At 47.8% G+C, this 19,591-nt stretch overlaps 1 protein-coding gene across 7 annotated transcripts in view; it reads right to left on the bottom strand.

Annotated features, from left to right (window-relative positions):
- The window catches only part of LOC148894968 (cyclic AMP receptor 4), a 90,935-nt gene that overhangs the window by 31,867 nt on the left and 39,477 nt on the right, over positions 1 to 19,591 (bottom strand). For all 7 annotated transcript variants that reach the window (XR_016115878.1, XR_016115880.1, XR_016115879.1 and 4 more), the window contains 2 exons: positions 16,903 to 16,950; positions 5,886 to 5,968 (listed from right to left, as the gene is read on the bottom strand). Coding sequence is in view for 4 of the 7 variants with exons in the window: in XM_089003402.1 (XP_088859528.1) it covers positions 5,886 to 5,968; positions 16,903 to 16,950 (131 nt within the window). In the remaining 3 variants the exon portion in view is untranslated. The remainder of the gene's footprint in view (positions 1 to 5,885; positions 5,969 to 16,902; positions 16,951 to 19,591) is intronic.

Genomic DNA, 19,591 nt, shown 5'->3' with positions numbered 1-19,591 from the left:
ATTCATACATATTGATTGATATAGTGCTTTAACAACAACTGAAGCTGGAACGAAGCGCTAACATGGAAAAAAGGGGGATTATGCCCCCTTGCGGAAGGGAAAACATTGACAGAGGCCATGGCCAGCGCTTTTTCGGCACCCAAAAAAGAAAAAAAAAACATACAGATTCGGGAATGGCACTCTATGTCATATTTTCTATTCCTGAATAAATGTGTCAAGTTGTTTTTGTCACGTTTTGGTTTGTGACCAACAGGTGGCACCGTAGGGCCCCGCCTGCATCTGCGCAAGTGTTGTCATTTTAATCAGTGGCAGTTAAAAGGACTCCCAGCTCAATCATTCCGTGTCGGGTCATTGTTTCACCCTGTCAGGTTTGTTTCGTCCTGTCATGTTTTACTCGTGGTTTTGTTTGCTACTTTGGACCTTTCTGTTCTGATGACTTTGTTGTTTGAGATTTTGGTCTTACACAGACAGTGAATGAGTTAACCAGCAAAACCAAGTCGTTGTTTTTATTTTATATATATATATTGCCTCATGGCGCCAACCAAAAAACGACCTGACAGTGCCGAAGGATTCAATGCGTAACACGTCACCTGATCAATGCAAGAAAACAGGTGAGTTTTCAACTGGAACCCTTCGGCACGGTGATGTTATTTTAGGTCGACGGCAAGATAATTAGCGGTGTGAAAACGCCAAACGACAATTGCTTTCAACACGATGGGGACGCGCGCTGGCAGTCTTTGGCGCTAAACTTCACACCGCGGCTGCCGATGTTACGCCTAAGTGACACGCGAAGCGGTCAAATTCACAGGTCGCCTTTAACTCATTCACTGCCAGACATGTGCAAACGTGTGTCCACTTCGGTGCCAGGGTTTTGGTCGTTTTTACTCAAATGCCAGAATCCATAGAATATTGACTTTTAGGACTACATCAGCATTCAACATGGTGTTAGAAATCTTAGATTCTCTTCTTTCATCAAAAAAGAGTTAATTCCTAAGTTTTTTTTTTTGGTCTGGAGTTATCTGAGCCCGAAATGGGGGCGGCTGTACAAAATACAATACAATACAATACATACATATTGGTTTATGCAGACGTTCCTCAATTTACGAACAAGTCACGTTCCGAATTTTATCTAGAAGTGCTTCATGTCACAAAGAGGGTACAGCAAGTGCTGAAGAATGAATGACCCTCTATGTCTTTGTGTTCTCATGTTATTTGCTGTTTAGTTTTTTGGGTTCTTTTGACTTCAAGATGGCGCAGCGAGAGTGGCTGCCTTTCCAGCCGCTCCTGTATTTTGTTTTCTACTTCTTTCTTTCCTTTCCTCTTCCTTATATAACTTTGCTTTATAACTTTACATCTAATCCAATCCATACTTATATATAGCTAGGTAGCCAGCTAGCTAGTCAGATTGCGAATAGATATCAACAACAACAACAACACATTTCATTTCTAAGCACCTTTCAAAACTCTCAAGGTCACTTTACAGTATAGATAGCAACTAGCGAATATATAGCAAATAGATAGCTAGCTAGGTAGCCAGCTCGCTAGTTAGATAACGAATATAGCAAATAGATAGCAACTAGCGAATAGACAGCAAATAGATAGCGCTTTAACAACAGTTGAAGCTGTAACAAAGTGCTAACATTAAAAAAAGGAAATGCTGCCCCCTGTGGTACAGAAAAACATTGCCAGAGGCCAAGGCCCATGCTTTATCTGCACCCAAGCATGAAAAAACAAAACCGGAACAAAGCGTGATTAGCTTAAGTTGATCATGCGCTTTCCCATAAATAAATAAATAAATCTACATACCGTATTTATTCGAGTATAACGCACAAAATTTTCGACTTAAAAAAGAACTCAAAAAACATTGCTCGAGGCCAATAGCCAGCGCTTTATCAGCACCCAAGAAAAAACAAAACCCGAACAAATTCAAGAATGGCACTCTGAGTCATATTTTCAATTCCGGACTAATAAATGATTGGCAGCAAATGACTTAAACGCAACCCGGTCCCTCTCCACACCCAAAAGACAGCCATCGGGTTTCCGTTGGGAGCGCAAAATGGACTCTTGTTATTTTTACAACTTTTCACAACGCAAAGCAAATCTTAAAAAGCGTCCCCTGTCAAACGAAACCAAAAGCGTGAATGAAGTTCAGTGGAGAGAAAAAAACACGGACGGAGAGCAGGTAAGATAAGACGCGAGCGCTCGTCCGGGAAGGGAAGGAGCACTCGGTCGTCAAGCGGCGCCGCGCCACCGGAATCGTCGGCGAGCTTTCCGAGGACAAGCCTTATTTATGCAAAGAGGCGCGCGCAGTCGGAATCCAGACGAGCCTTGTAAACAAACACACACCCACACTAAAAAGCACGCAGGGGAAGGGAGGCCGTGTGACAAGCAGACTGTGAAAACTGGAATCGGCGTGCCGGGGCAGCCGACGCACGCATCGACGCGGGCGGAGAGAGACAGAAAAAAAAAGAAAAAAAAAAAAAAACACGGAAAAGTAGGAGCGCTTCCCCATTGCAATTCGCAACAGCTGGTGTCGAATTAACACATTTACCAGGGTGCGTTTGGAACAGATTAAAATTGCTTGTGTGCCGTGTGACTGTCTGCGCATTTACTCTTGGGCTGTGTGTGTGTGTGTGTGTGTGTGTGTGTGTGTGTGTGTGTGTGTGTGTGTGTGTGTGTGTGTGTGTGTGTGTGTGTGTGGTTCGCTGTCGATGAGGAGAGGCCCAAAACAAGAGTGTGCTTGTATAACTAGTCTTGTGAGGACCACTAACATTTTATACCATATTTATAATAATAATAATAATAATACATTTCATTTTTAAGCACATTTCAAAACTCTCAAGGTCACTTTACAGTCACAAGATAAGGTTTTCTGTGGGTGAGCAGCGACAGCCACACGCGCCAGCGTTAGTTCACTCAACCCGGAAGTAACTTAGATAGAAAACTAGCTAGCTAGTAGCTAGCGAATAGAGAATTAATAGGTTAGCCAATTAGACAGCTATATATAGCTAATAGATTAGCCAGTTAGACAGCCATATATAGCTAATAAATAGTCAGCTAGCCAGCCAGATAGCTAATACATAGCCAGCCAGCTAGCCAATCGATAGCTACAAGTTAGCCAGCTAACTCGATAGCTAGCCAGCTAATAGACAGCTAATAGCTAGCAATAATAATAGTACATTTGATTGATAAGCGCCTTTCAAAGCGCTCAAGGTCACTTTAGTGAGGACATTTTTGACAAGTGGGACCTTTTGGCCGGTCCTCACAAGTTTTTCATTCTAAAGCACAGGTGTCAAAGTCAAGGCCCGCGGGCCAAATCTGGCCCGCCACATCATTTTTTTCGATGATTGCTAAAATCTGAGCCAAAATGTCATATTTTTGGATGTCAACCACAATAAAAGTCATTATTGTTGACTTCAGATTTGAAAACGAGTTATTCATTAATTTGCTGTGTGCTCTATATGAAATATTTGAAGGGATTTAAACATTCTAATGGCTTCCCCAAATTCATAACGGCCCTCGAGAGGAAACCATAACTACAATGTGGCCCGCAGCAAAAAATAACTTTGACACCCCTGTTCTAAAGGCTTCTAGAGCAACACAACTCCCCAAAATGATTTTTTGGGTATTTTCATTTCACTTGGATACACACAGTTTTTATTCAGTGTGTGTGTGTGTGCGCGTGTGTGTGCGTGTTTAATGAGAAGAAAAAGTTCATACCACAAATAGTAAAATGATATTTTAACCAATTTCACTAGAGGCGTGAGGACTTTGAATGTACCCATTCAGAGTCCTCACTCCTGCCGTTATTTCAGTTTCAAGTCCACATTTTATTTCTTTGTTTTTAAAGAAGTTGAAATGGGGTGACATTTAGTCTTCAAATGGAACACGAGTTCTTCTCTAAACTTAGCAGCAACGGTGGTCCTCACAAAACAATTGAAACAGGAATGTGTGTGTGGGGTGTGTGTGTGTGTGGGGGGGGCGGTGCCTGCGTATTAACAGCGCGGATCAGGCCGGGAGAAATGGCAGAGTGGGCTGGTGGGGGGTGGTAGCGGGGGGGGGGGGGGTCGGGTTGGGCGGCGGCGGCGCTCTAGCCGACAGCTTTAGCTGCTGCCCTGGGCCGTCTCTCTAAGCCCTGTTTAGGAGGCTTTGGAGCTCAGATAGAAATAATCCTACACTCAGACACACACACACACGCACACACACACATATGTACACGCACACGCATAGGCTAGAAAATCCGTGCGCGTTGTTAGCGCGCACGCGCACTCACTTCGACAAACAAGTGCGCACACGTGGCAACAAGCGGCGACGGCGCATTTGCCTTGACACGAAAAAACCAAGCGGACTGTCGCCTACGCGCGCCAGCGGGGAAGAACAAATAAATACATTAATGAAAATACACGCACATACGTGCACGCGCGCACGCACGCACACACCGCCGAGGCTTGTTGTCTGCCGTGCGTTGGCTTCCGCGCGGCACCATCGGCACGCTACCGTGACAAACACTTTACACACTCAGCTGAAGGCGGGGAGGGGGAGGATATGAGCCAAGAAGGGGGGGAGGCAAGTAAATAGGAGGGGGGAGGCGATAGAGGGGTGAGGGGGGGGGGGCTAACAAATTAATAGGAGCTGGGGATATATCTAGCCGGCGCAGCCGAGCGGGGGGAGGAGGCGGAAGACGACAACGAGAGAGCAATTCATTCCCGTTTTATCCCCCCGTGCGCTCTCGGGAGAAAGGCAGAAAGCCGAGCGTGTTTGCTCAAGACAGGCGGGGGGGAAAAACAGAGGGAGGGGGGAGCCGTAGGAGGGGTGAGGAGGAAAGGGTGGGGGGGAGGAAAGAGGAGACGGAAAATCGCAAATTAGGGGATGGAGCGGCGACAAAAAGGCGCTTGGAACTGAAGGGGAGCGGAAAGGGAAAGTGACATTTACGGAGGAAGGAGGAGGGGGGGGGGAAATCATCCACGTCAGTTGACAGCCGAAGTGGGAGGGGGGAGGGAGGGAGGGGTGAGGACGTAGGGAACGGACAGAGGTTAAGAAGGGGGGCAGGGGAAGGACGGGGGGTGGGGCTTTGGAAGGCCATTGCGGGCGGCATTGAAGGAAAAGCCTTTGAGAGACGTTGACCCTGTAATTGACCTGCGTCGCTGCCGACATCGCCGTGGCGACAAGCCGAGCAGCCGCAGCTAATCACTTAGTAACCCTGACCTGTCAATCACGCTAGCGGCTCAACGTGGAAACAACGTCACCTATAAAAAAAAAAAAAAGCTTATCATTTACTGGGCAACCTGCCCCCCCCCCCCCTCGTTTGACAAAGCCAATAAAATGCAGCCGACACCCACAACAAAATGACTTTGAGGCCTGGCACCGCAACGCGTACAACAATTTTGGCCAGCCAGCATCTCACGCTCCTACAGCAATCGACCTTGTGATGGCGCCAGAGGGGGGAGTTTGCCAGTTATTTAGCCTCCGACTCTCTATTCAACTTTTTACTGTATTTCGACTTACAGCCATTTTGACTTACGACCGTTTGGTCGGAACGGAACTCGGTCGTAAGTCGGATGTTACCTGTACTTCTGCGAGAGATAGCAGAAACAAGCGTGCAAGCTAATGAGCGGCGTGCAGGCTAGCTAGCAGTAACTTCGCATACGGCAAGTTGACTTTCATTCCATTGACCAATCATGAGGAACGGAAAACTATTCATATTAATGGCGAGTATGCTAAAAGTTATTTTAAATGATACATTCTGACATTTTGTTGAAATCACGTGCTTGCGGCTCTCACTGAAAAACATTTCCAAATACTTGACTTTTTATGGCTCTCTTAGCCGAAATGGTTCCTGAGCCCTGGTCAACACGATTCGTTGGTGTTTATGCGCATTAGCTTACCTGTTGATGAGCGGGAAGATGGACACCAGCAGGTAAACCGACGGATACCATTTTAGTGGCTTTATCTCCTCGGCCAGCGAAACCTACAGCAGAGAGAACCCTGATTAGATCCCTCGGAACTGCTTTTTTTTTGGGAGTTCGTCGCACTGTGTCCAAGGTACCGACACGGAACGGGAGATTCAAGTCAACCGGCAAATCCGACGGCGTCAAAGGCATTGGAGAAAACCCAGGACTGAGATTCTCTATCCTTTTTGATTGTTTATCAAAGCTTTTCTCCGCTTTGTGTGAAACGTCCTGACGGGGACTTGAAGTTGATTCGTAACGTGACTTGCTTCGGGTGCCCAGAAGAGCTCACCGGGGGAGGTGTGGGAAAACCTTTTGAACCAGATTCCCGACCCACGTCCTTCGGCTCCTCTCGATGCAGAGGAACAGGAGCTCTACTGCGAGCCACGGTTCTCTAAACGAGCGATGGACACCCTGCGGAGGAAACACATTTCGCCTGCTCGTGTCTGTGATCTTGTTCTTTCACTCAGTACGAAAAGGGTCGAGGTGGAAGAGGAGGTAAACCAAGAGCTTGGCCTTTCCGCTCAAGTCCTTTGTCACCAGGACAAACCGTCAGATGACTCCAAATGCTCCACCGATTCACGTCAATTCTCCCGCTCATTCATTACGTTAACGCACAGGTGTTAAAGGCAAGGCTCGGGGGCCAAAACTGGCCCGCCGCATCAATTTATTCGGCCCGCCAAAGCAAATCAAGCATGCTAAGTACCATGATGCTTGCTAAAGTCCCAACCAAAATGTCAAACTGTCCCATGCAAACTACAATAAGAGTATTTTTAATTTTAAATTTGACAACTAGTTATACATTCATTTGTTGCGCGCTCTAGATGAAATATCTGGAGCCCTTCCCCAAATTTATAACGGCCCCTGAAAGGAAACTGAAAGTACAATGCGGCCCGCGGCAAAAAAAAATGACTTTGACACCCTTGCGCTGATGCTTCAATTCCCCAGTGCGTTGCCTTAAAGTGGACCGCACCACCCCGGGCCATCAATCCAGAGGCCTCGTTCGTGCCTGATATTTATGAGATGTTGCAAAGGTATGTCAACCAAGTGAGCCCCATAACATCCAGAGCTCTTGAGAAATCTTGGCGGATATCATCTATCATCAAGACTCGGCCTCAACCTCAGAACTCGGCCTGCCTACCCTCAGGCTTCCCACTGGATGATGTATCAGAGGAGCTGCGGTTGATCCACTACATAGTCCCCAACAACCCATAACGTCCCACGTTGGGACATCATCAACCTGAGACGCAAGACGGAGAACCACAATTTCCTTGAAGTTATTTCAAAGTTGTTCTCTATGACCTCGTTGAACTCCTCCCACGCCCAAGTCTTTTTCTTCTTCTTCGCAAGTGCCAAAGCTACACGCCGCTTGGCCTGCTTCTGGGATACCGGAGCCAAAAAGGTCCGATAAGGACTCTTCTAGTTGGACTAGTTGTCACTGTTATGTCAGCCAGCGGGCGTGCGCTTCACTGCCATGACAGGCACCCTAGGGTGTTCTTTCTCATTCAAAGGGTACACGCCCTTACGCAAACTGGTGTGACGCTATTTCCTTTTTTACTGACATTGAACGCCCTTGGATTTGGCTGCTTCAATGGTATTTAGAAGAAAAAAAAAACACAAACGGGGACAGCAGCTGTTGTAAGGGAACGTTGGAAAGCCACGGTTGGGAACTGGAGACGCACACTCCTTAGCATTTTATTTATTCTTGCGTTGGTATTCGGTTTGAATGGAACCAGCGCGGAATTGGTTAGCGGAGTGTGTGAAAGGCGGTGGTAGAAATGTGGGACTGAAATTTAACATCCCAACTTAGGCATTTGCTGATCTACCCATTAGCGCTGTTAAGGAGAACGAGGTCAACTCACAAATCTGAGGTAATTTGAGAGGTCTAACAGTTGTTTGTAAAGGACTCACTTCTCCCACCTCTTTAAGACAGAAAAAAAGTTGTGGGTTTTGTTCCATGTGAGAATTAACAACCTTGAGAGCTGGACCACCGTTCCACGGTCTGGATAAAAACCAGACTGCTCCTCCTGAATGTGGGGCTGAACCTCCCGACGGACCCTCCTTTCCAGCAGCAGGCTGAAGCGTGTGAATCGTCTATAATTGGAACAGACCCTCCACTCCTCTTTCTCAAAAAAGAACAAAAACAGTCCCACAACACCAGAGCCTTTAGCAACTCCGTGACGATCTCATCCAACCTCTGGGGATTTGCCGCCAAGGAGATTTTTGACCACCTCAGTTACTCCATCCCTAGAGTCTTCCAGCTCTGGTTTGCTCAATGGAAAGCGTGTCAACGGGATTGAAGAGGTCCTCTATGTATTCGCCCCACGCACTTATAACGTCCCAAGTCAAGGTCAGTGGCACCCGACAAAATGGCACACTGCTTCCCCCTCCAGAGATGCCAGATAATGGATCAGAATTTCCACAAAGCTGTCCAAATTCCCTCACGCGGGTTTTTGCTTCAGCAACCGCGGGATCTGTGTTCCACTTGGCCAGCCGCTACCTGTCAAATGCCTCGGGAGTGCCAGATGAACAGAAAGGCCCGACAGGACTCTTTCTTAACTCTGACAGGGTCATTTATCGGCGGTGTCCAATGGCGGGTTTGTGGATTGCCGCCAAACAGGCACCCGCTACCTTTTGGCCAGAGCTCCAATTGGCCACCTCAACAATGGATGCATGAATTATGGTCCACTGTGCTCAATGTTTCCTATCTCAACCGGGGACCTGGCAAAAGTTCTTCTGGTAGAGGGAGTTGAAATTCTTTTTGACGTGGGATTCTGCCACAAGTTTCCTGAAAACCCTCACAATATGTTTTGGTCTTTCCCGACCGACCGTTGAAACCAACACACCATGTGGTGATCAGTTGACAGCTCGACCCCTCCCTTCACTCGCGTATCCAAAGCACGTGGCCACAAATCCAATGACAGGACGACAAAGTCGATCGTTTAAACCGCGGCCTCGGTTATTTGAGCGTGGTGTTCGTTACGGACAATGCCTGACGAGTACAGAAGTCCAATAACACAGGGCTCGGGTTTAGACCATGTTGGGCTGTTCCTCCCAATGGCATCCTTCCTCGTCCTACTGTCATTGACGACATGAGCAGTAAAGTCCCCCATAGGAGAATGATGGAATCCCCAAGGGGAGTACTCTGCAGCTCACCCTCCAGGGCAGTGGTTCTTTACCTGGGTTCGATCGAACCCTAGAGGTTCGGCGAGTCGGTCTCAGGGGTTGGACGGATCCTCCGCCACAGAGCTCCACCCCTCAATCTAGACTGCAGTTCGTAGGCACAGTCATTGGAAGAAGGCTTCGATGAACGAGCATAGGAAACTGGCGGGGTTCGGTGCCTCCTCCAACAAGATTAAGAACCACTGCTCCAGGGTGAAGGGTGGGAGCGCTCTGAACGGCTGTTTGAAAACCCATATCCCCACTCAATGGTGGAAGGAGGCTATATCGTCATTTTCCAAGGTGAACCCCAAAGTACGGGCACTGAGACGAGAAGGTAATGTCCCGCTTTGGTGGGTACCGGGATCAGAAACGTTCTTGGCGCTTACGTTACAATCCCTGACATGGCAGTTTCGCAGACTCTCGGTGGAAGGGGATACTGACCAACAGAGGCGCAGAAGGAAAGCCATTGTTTGGTATTTTCCAAACACAAACACACAAAGGCACACAGGCGTCGGCGCGTTGAACGGGCGCAGCGGTGCGCCGAGGCAAACAACAAAGGCCAATTAAAATCGAATAAAATATTAACGTGCTGATAATATGCAATATCCACACAGTTATGGGGAGAAGCGGCGCGTCCAATTAAAGCCAATTGGAAAGGGATGAATTCAATATCTGGTGGACTAGCGGGCCGGGAAAGGCGGGCGAGGGGGTCGGGGGGAGGTGTGGCGGCAGCGGAATCAAGGAGGCGAGTGCAGCGCCTGGCGGTGGAGGGCTTTTACAAGCTGTTATCTAATTCCCGGGAGAGGAGGACTCGTGCGTCCGGAAAGAGGCTGAGAAGCGAGGCCCCCGGATCGATTTTCTGCGCTCTGCTCGTCAAAACCTCAACCGCCCTCCCCCTCGCCGCCGCCGCCTCCCACCGCAGGCCGAGGCGCAGCAGTCAAGCCGGAGCAAAGCCTCCCTCCCCCTCTTCCTCTTTCTCCTCGCAAAGAGGTGGCAGGAGGCAAGCCCACGAGCTCTGGCCTCGACCCTGCATGCTGGAAATTAATTAGTCACAAGAAAGACCCCGGCGGGGGGCTTGCGAGCGCCGACGCAGGCCTTCCAAACAATCAAATGAAGATCCCCACAGTGGCGTTTTATCTCTGCTTGGCGCCAAGTATTTAAAGCCAAGTTTCCACACAGCGACGTACACGTGTTTTCGCCAGCGACCGGTGGGGAAGGTGTGGGGGGGCAACGCCAAGCTAAGGCCTATTAGCGTCCAGATTGGACATCATGGCTTCGGCGGGAATGTCTCATCGTCCGACCGAAAGGGCAAACCACCAGGCTGACGGATTCAACGCGATGGGGGACATTGCGGGAATGTCAGCAGCGGTGAGCCTCCACGGGGCGGGGTTGGGGGAGGGGCACGGGGCGTTTGAGAAACGGCTCTTAAAAAGACAGCGGCGGCAGCCAGAAGGCCGATATAACATTTTAGGGCGCGACGTCGTTACAAGCATTTGAGGAATGTGGAACAGCGCGACGGAGGTGGAGGAGGGGCAAAAGGAAAGCCAACGAGTGCGGCGAAGGAGCCTCGTGGTTTTAATTAAAGTGGACCGAGCCCACCCCCAACGGCCCCTTTTTCGGCCCCCGCTCACGTCTTAAGAAGCGGAGGGGAACGAAAGAGCAATTATGCGGCATTCGTGACACATGCTAGACTGCAGACGGGAAGCACGGGCCATCGGCCCATCGGCCCATCGGCCCATCGGCCCATCTGTTTTGCCAGCCTCCCGTTCCCGTGTGAGGGACCACAGATCAGGTCAGGAATTTCCAGAAACATTTAGGAAAAAAAAGCACACATTTAGTTCAACGTTAACTCATTCACTGCCAGACATGCAAAAATGTGGTCAATTCAATGCCAGGGTTTTTGTCATTGTCACTTCTATTCTATTCTCGTACCCACAGAATAATGAGTTTTAGGACGACATCAACATTCAATGCAGCGTAAGTAAGCTTAGACTTTCTTCTTTCGTCAGAGTTAATTCCTACGTTATAGCAGTCTGGAGTTATATGAGCTTGAAATGAGGGTGGCTGTCCAAAATACAATGCAATACATACATATTGGTTTACATGGCGCTTTAACAATAGCTGAAGGTGAATAGCTGGATAGCCAGTCACAGAATACGTTTCTTTTCTGTGGGTGAGCAGCGGCAGTCAAACGCGCCAGCGTTCACTCAACCTGGAATAACTCAAATAGACAGTAAGCTAGCCAGCTAGCTAACAGCTAGATACCTAGCCACCTAGATAGCTAACCGCTAGCCGGGTAGATATTTGGCCAGCTAGATAGCTAATAGATAGCCAGCGAGACAGTAAATAGATAGCTAGCTAGGTAGCTAGGTAACCAGCTAAATAGCTAGTCACAGAATATGTTTTTGTCTGTGGGTGAGCAGCGGCAGCCACAGGCGCCAGAGTTCACTCAACGCGGATTAACTCAAATAGATAGAAAGCTAGCCAGCTAGCCGGCTAGATAGCTAATAGATATCCAGCTAGATATTATTTGTTATTTAGTTTTGTTGTTGTTGTTTGACTTCAAGATGGCGCCGCGAGAGTGGCTGCCTTTACAGCAGCTCCTGTGGTTTGTTTTTCTACTTCTTCCTTTCCTTTTTTCTTCCTTACATCACTTTGCTGCTGTGAAATGTAAACTTCTCCACCGTGAGACGAATAAAAGTAAATCCAATCTAATCGCAAAAAAAGAAGAATGAAATCAAAGTCCAATTATTGTATGGAATTGCTGAATTATCCCGCCTCGGGTCAACGCGTTTGATTTTTTAGCATGACAAAGAGGCGGTGGTCGCTGCGGATAGCTCGTGGCTAGCATGATTGTGAAGAGCTCCTCGGCGGAGGCGCGTTGACGTTTGGTGCGAACGCGTCCGTTTAAAAATCAGAGGCGCTTTGTCTCTGCGGGCCACTTGCGCGGGATGAGTGCTTTTGACAACACGCGTCTTTTACGGGCATCAGCCCCGCAGCTAGTATATAATCAGCATTAGTGCTCGCTCAGCTGTGTCCTTTTATTGTTTCCGCGCTTGCTTGGCCAATTTCCATTTTCTCGCCATTGTTGTTGTTGTTTTGCCGTCACAGTTCCCTTTTGTCGGACATGTTTGACATTGAAAGTCGACCTTGGAGAGAGCAGCTGCCAAAACAGTCCGAGAGAAGAAACGGGAGCATCTGCAAAAGTTTCGGACGGATTGCCAAGTGGTGGAATTTAGTTTGGAGTTGCACTCGATTAGAAAAGAGGAAAATGAGGAGAAGGAAGGGGGTGGGGGCAGCTATTAATCCGTGGCCATGATTGCCCCATTTTATAGAGAATATAGCCTCTTTGCTTTCAGAAAAAAACAACAAAATGACAGTGATATCTGGGGTTATGAACGCTTTAGCTCGCAAACCTTTCGCCTTATGAACATTAAACATTAACCTACTGGACCCTTTGCACCCTGCCCACCACCTTTTCCAGCGACTCCCCTCAGGCAGGCGCTACCGATCCACGCGCACCAAATCCAGCAGACATTTAAACAGCTTCTTCTTTCCCCGTCGTCATTAGAACAAATGGAAGTGTATAGTGCCACTTAGCAATTTTTTGAGGATGATACTAGTGCAGCGCGTTCGACCGGAAACAAATTCCTTGTATGTTCTACATACTTGGCAATAAAGATGATTCTGATTCCATTGACGAGAATATAATCTTGGCATACGAACTAGTTTTCGGCGGACGACTCAAACCGCACAGCGCCACGATGGTTGGCGGACTATTTTTCGGGCGGATGAACACCAAACCGCACGGTCGAACAGCGCCACTAGGTGGCTGGCTGACTAGTTGTCCACACCCCTTTTGAGTGCAAACGCGGTTTACTTATCGAGTGGAGTACTTTTGCTATTATGGGACTGAAAAAGACCCCACCACAGGCTCGTGTTCAGCCGAAGAGGACACAAAAGAAAATGACGGTCGAGCAGAAGAAGGAGATCATCGGAAAACACCAATGAAGTGTGCGTTTGTGTGACTTAGCTGTCCCGGTACCATTACGCTAAATTGACCATTGCTTCCATCTATTGACAACTACCAGCACAAAGATAAATAAAATGACTTTATTATACAGTACAGTTTATTTCTTTAATTACAATACAATAGCACATTTATTATACATAAAATAAGGTCTATTTTGTAGTTTTAAGGCTTAGAAAATTAAAATTAAACGATATTTTATGGGGACCTGGGAACTGATTATTTTCATTTTAATGGTTTCCTATGGGAAATTAATTTTTGAGATACACACTTATCGCCTTACAAACTCTGTCTGCGAACCAATTAAGTTCGTAAGTCAAGATATCACTGTATTCATACTGGGTTGAATATCCAGCGATCTGAAACGTCATTTTCACGTGGACAATAAAAAAAAACAAACAGTTTCAACGGTTTCCCTTTTTTCTTTGAAAGAACGCATTTGACGGGCCGACGAACACGGACGGCATAGAAGGCGCGGCGGTGACGCGGTTACATTTGCGTTGGCGCTCCAGGCAAAGTCAGCGAGGCAAAACTCTCGGGGACGATAACGAGCACGACAAACACTAGCGAGGACGTGTGTTTGCTCAGACAGCTTTTTACGCTGTTGTGTGTGTTTGGAACGGAGCTGTTATGTGTGTAACTTAAATCCTCAAGGCTGGATACCCTGTCGCTGACCGGTTCTGTGGCATGTGTGTGTGTGTGTGTGTGTGTGTGTGTGCGTTCAACTGCGACCTCCAACAAATCAGTCAAGACACACACAGATGCGTCGCGACCGCGTGACTGACGGCCCAGATAACTGCCGACACTTGTTATGTACGTCATCGCTCTCCCACTGACACACAAACACACACACACACTGAGGGAAGGCAGGGCGGCAGGGCGGCGGGGTGGCGGGGAATCGCCAGGCTGACTCAGAGAGTAACAGAAAGACGGAAGAAGACGTGTTGACGTGAACGGAAACCACCAGAGACAGAGGTGCGGCCAGCCGGAATCGCTTTCTGTCGTTTACACTGGCTGGTGTATACACACACATATACACACACACACGCGAGCGAGCGAGCGAGCGAGAGGGAGGGAGGCCTGCCGTCTTGGCAAGCGCAATCGGCGAGGCTATTGTTGTTGTTTTAAAGCGTCGCGGCGCGTGCATAAATTCTCATCAATATTCATGCGCATGAACCAGGCGTGCTGGTTTATTCATGCCGGGTTTGCGCGTACAAGAGTGACAGAGGCGGGGGAGGGGGAGTAAAAAAAGAGAAAGCAATGGATGGGGGAGGTTAGCTTGTTTATGTTTGGTGAAAGGGGCGAGTGGGGGGGGGGGGGCGGTATGGCTTAAGAGACAAAAACCACCACCGACTTATTTGCACTCTGCCCAGGCGTGTGTGTTGTTGACATAGATTGACACACACACACACACACACACACACACACACACACACACACACACACACACACACACACACACACACACACACACACACACACACACGTACCATGCCCCCACCCCGCAATTGAGCCGGGTTACACCAGTTCAGCCTGCAGTAATTACAACTGCCACTTTGGGGCAGCATTTACATAACCTTAACCCTATCCCGCCCTCCATACACCTTTACCCCCCCTCCCTCCCCCTCCCTCCCCTCACCCATTATCACCCCCCTCGACCCTCGCGGCAGCCATTGAAGTGAAAAGGAAGGGGAGGAGGCTGAGTTGAGTGAGCGAATGCGACAGGCATTTGTGGTGCGCTAACCATGCGAGGCCGCGTAGGCGCTTTTGATAATGGCGCCCGATGACGTGGAGCGGCGACAAAAGAGGTGACCACCATGATTACGTTCGTTCAACACATTCCAATGGAGGATGTTTTGGTGCCCCCCCCCCCCCTCCAAAAGGAAGTCAGTGCAAATCTTACTCTGGCACGGTTTGATGTGTTTTGTTTTTTTGTCCATGTGAACATGACGTTTTACATCGCTGGAAATTCAACCTGGTATGAATATGTTCAAAGATATTTTTTCCCCTTTAAAGGACAACCGACACCGACAAGTTGCGTCCATCATTTGTAAAATGGCTTCAAATGACTTCTACTGAGCGAATTTGACAAAGATTCCACGGCATAGAGCTAGATTTGACCTTTTAAGACTCGCGCTGAATATTCAGGAAGTCTTGTTTTCCAGTTGATGACGATGCCTGAAGTGACGTCACGGAGGGAACACCCCCGACCGAGAAAGCGACACACAATGCATTTTGGGTACTTATTTTCATCTGAAAACACAGTGTTGATGGCAAAATTAGAAAGAAAACAACATCAATAACGCCATGGTGAATCGTTGTGTGTCGCAGCCAATTGCGGTAACACGCATAAAGAAGGTGTAAGTTGACACAAATTCCCAGCGGACAAATCAGCCCATTTCCAACAGAGCTTGGGCGCCATCTTGTGCATTTTCTGGGAGCTACATTGTAGTCCAGACGCCTCAAAATGAGACGGAAGGACTCCTTTAATCAATTGCAAACATTTATGCTTTCCTCTTCAGAACTATTTGAATCATATTCATAACTGGATGAGTAACAAGAAAGCATCTTATCCGAATCTGAAGACATTGTTTGGATTCTCCAGCAAGGCAAGACGTCCTGGCGTGACGTCACGAACAAGGGGGCGGGACCTCTGAAACTCGCAATTTCAGATTCGGCCCCCGGGCCTCGACTTTGACACCTGTGCTTTACGTGTTGCTTGCCATGCTTGCTCCGCCCCCCCCCCCTGCACCCTTTTGCTATTTCACAGAGGTCAAAGTGAGGCCCCGACAACCTCCGATTTAAACGGGCATTTATGTCCACATCCGCATTCGTATACATGCAAAAGCAGCCGCGCAGTCGGCCAGTCAAGAGGTCAAATAACTCCCTGCTGCTTTTTGAAACCAGCTCAGCGTGACGGCAGGAACTAATCCCGTGCACGCTCTGATCCTCACGTTCACGGTGTGTGTGTATGACTTGTCTTGTGAGGACCACTAACATTTTATACCATGCGTATTGAGGACATTTTAGACAAGTGAGGACCTTTTGGACGGTCCTCACAAGTGTCTTATTCTAAAGGCTTCTAGAGGGTCTATATATGTGCATCAGTTAAAGTTTCAGAGAGGTCCTCACAAATTCACCCAAAATGATTTTTTTGGTGTGTATTTTCATTTCACTTGGATACACACACTTTTTACTCACTGTGTGTGTGTGTTTATGTGTGTGTGTGTGTGTGCATGGTTCATGAGAGGAAAAAGTTTATACCACAAAAACTAAAATGATATTTTAACCAAATTCACACAGTGGTGAGGACTTTGAATGTACCCATTCAGAGTCCTCACTCCTGCTGTTATTTCAGTTTCAAGTCCACTTTTTATTGCTTTGTTTTTAAATAAGTTGAAGTGGGAAAATGGGGTGACATTTAGTTTTCAAATGTAACGCGAGTGCTTCTCTAAACTTATCAGCAACAGTGGTCCTCACTCCTTATCTGAAGTTATCCGCACCTCACAAAACCATTGAAACAGGAATGTGTGTGTGTGTGTGCGTGTCTGTGTGTGTGTGTGTGTGTGTGTGTGTGTGTGTGTGTGTGTGTGTGTGTGTGTGTGTGTGTGGTGTGTGTGTGTGTGTGTGTGTGTGTGTGTGTGTGTGTGTGTGTGTGTGTGTGTGTGTGTGTGGTGGGGCAAAGAAGGGGGCGTGTGTACATGTAAGCGTGTGCATGTGTGTATGGAGGGGTGGTTGTCGGTCAGACAGGTCATTCATTACCTTCCGCCTCTCCCGCTCCGGGTTGAACGTTCCCAGCCACGACTGCATCTGTGCAGGGAGGACACAAAATGGAGGAGAGATTTCATTTGGACCGTCCCACTGCAAACAAAAAAACAAACAAACAACAACAAAAAAAAACGCTCTACCTCTGATTCATGATTTAACTTCCCGGGTCGAGGCGCACCCTCAACCCGTGCGCCATTATGTGCTGAGGACTTTTATCCAAAACATCGACATGGGAAAAATAAATACCGTATATTCTGCACGATAAGGCGCACCTAAAAGAAAATCAAAATAATGCAGCTCATAATCCCGTGCGCCTTGTGTATGGAAAACGTTTTAAAATGTCATTCATTTCAAGGACAACCGACAGCTCCGGACAAGTTGTGTCCATAATTTGTAAAATGGCTTCAAACGCGTATTTTAATAAGATTCCACGGCATATAGCTATATTTTACCTTTTAAGACTCGCGCTGAATATTCAGGAAGTCTTGTTTTTCAGTTGGTGACGAGTCCGTACGTGACGTCTCTAAAGGACCGCCCTATGACCGTAAAAAAGACGCATTGTAGCGGTCCTTCCATCACGTCAATGTATTTTGCTGTACTTGTTTGGTCTGACGACCTCGCGTTGCACCCAAAAGCCGCCAGAAGAGGGCGTCCAAGCTCCATATAAGGAATTTATCAGTTAGTGGAAACGGAGGTGGCCACAGAAGGTCACCATTTTGTGCCTCTTTTTCGTCTCAATGTTGCCTCAAAATGGCACGGAATAAATTCTTTAATGGATTGCAAACATGTATGCTTTCCTCTTCAGAACTCTTTGAATCATATTCATAACTGGATGTGCAACAAGAAAGCATATTCTCCCAATCTGAAGCCATTGTTTGGATTCTCCAGCAATGCAAGACGTCTTGGCGTGACGTCACGAACTGGGGGCGGGACTTTCTGAGAATGCCCGGTGCACCCTATGCATGGAAAATATTTTATTTATATTATCGGAACCCCGTGGCTAGAAAAACGAAAACCTGAACAAATTCGGGAATGGCGCTCTACATCCTATTTTCAATTCCCGAATAAATTTCGGAATGGCAGTAAATGAGTTAACATCAATGTGTGATGAAGATATTTTTAGGCCAGCAGAGAAGGCTTTGCAGGCCATGACGGTCTGACCAGCGCTTTATTGTGAACTCCTTCACAAATATGACGTACGGAAGCACTTCCCAGCCGGTCGGCATCCAGGCATCAAGCGGGAAATGGTTAGTTTCCGTACTCATGACGAGACAACGGGGAAAAAGGGCAATCTTTGAAGCTGTATTAAAGAGAGAGAGAGATGGGGCAAAAAAATTGTAGCGAAAACGGCAGACGGCTTCCTCCAAAGAGAATGTGGGAATACTTTTCCTTTTGTCTCCTCTCTTAGGGGAATGCAGAGGGAATGTCAACACGCAAGCTCGCACGCCCGCCCAGACACACGAGATGGGGGGGATTTGGAAAGGTAGCCTGGCGGCGGCGGCGGCAGCAGAAGAAGAAGTCACAATTTTGATGTCACGTCAGACATCAGAAGCAAATTTGTGAGGCGCAAGTGGGCAGTGCGACACATGCACAAAAAAGAAAGCGCGCACGAGGTTCCTTCCTGGGCTATTTATTAACTTTGTGTTGCCATGGTTTCCGGGCGCCCTGACCGTCACTGCAAACGCGAGTGTGACCACGGCGTGTTTGCGCAGCGCCCGCCCGCCCGCCCGCCATCCCTCCCTCCGCCGTCCGCCGCTATCCATCAGAATCAACAAACGCCGCTGCCGCCGAGTCTCCAACGCGCCTTGCTTGACCTTTGCCGCAATTTCTCTTAAGCCAACGCGGCGGCGGCGGCGGCGAGCACGTCAGCAGATTAAGTGTCGAGATGTGATGGAGGGAAGGAACGGGCATGGGACAAATCACATCCGTAAACACTTCAACCGCGCTATAGGACCACCCTGTGCGGCCTTGTTGATTCCACTCGCCGAACCCCCCACCGCCATTTTGTTTGGCACCTTTAAAATTGCAAAGCAGTGATACGTCGCTTTACGAACTCCTTGGCTTACGAACTTTGCGGTTTCCGAACGTTACATTTATGATCTTTCTAGTGTGTCTGCTTGCATCTGTCGCGATATCACAACTTCCAAGATGCAGAACACAATTGATGAAGAACTAGGTAAAATGATCGCAGAGAAAGCACCTACCCGCACAAGCCATCCGTACACTTGATGCAAAAAGCGATCAACCCAGCTAAACAGAACACAATTGATGAGGAACTAGCTCAAATTAGAAAGAAAGAAGAAGGCTATGTTCCTCATCAAGTGCTTAATGCTGAAGAAAGCGGCCACTCCATTCCATCAACGACCATGACAAAGGTCAACAAAACCACTTTATTATACTGTACAGTTTATTTCTTTCATTATAATACCATAGCACATTTATTATACATAAAATAAGGTGTATTGTGTGTAGTTTTAAGGCTTATTTAGTAGAAAATGATGTTTTATGGGGACCTGGGAACGGATTATTCTCATTTTAATGGTTTCCGATGGGAAATTAATGTTTGGGATACACACTTTTCGCCTTACACACTCTGTCTGGGAACCAATTAAGTGACATTAGCTCACGTTAGTTAAAGACATCAGCTCATCCATTTGGTTTTGATAACGCTAGCTAACTATGC

The sequence above is a fragment of the Hippocampus bargibanti genome, linkage group LG08 (assembly GCF_051943395.1).
Source record: "Hippocampus bargibanti isolate YZ-2025 linkage group LG08, ASM5194339v1, whole genome shotgun sequence".
Classification (NCBI taxonomy): domain Eukaryota; kingdom Metazoa; phylum Chordata; class Actinopteri; order Syngnathiformes; family Syngnathidae; genus Hippocampus; species Hippocampus bargibanti.
This window is presented reverse-complemented; position numbering and strand designations above follow the sequence as displayed.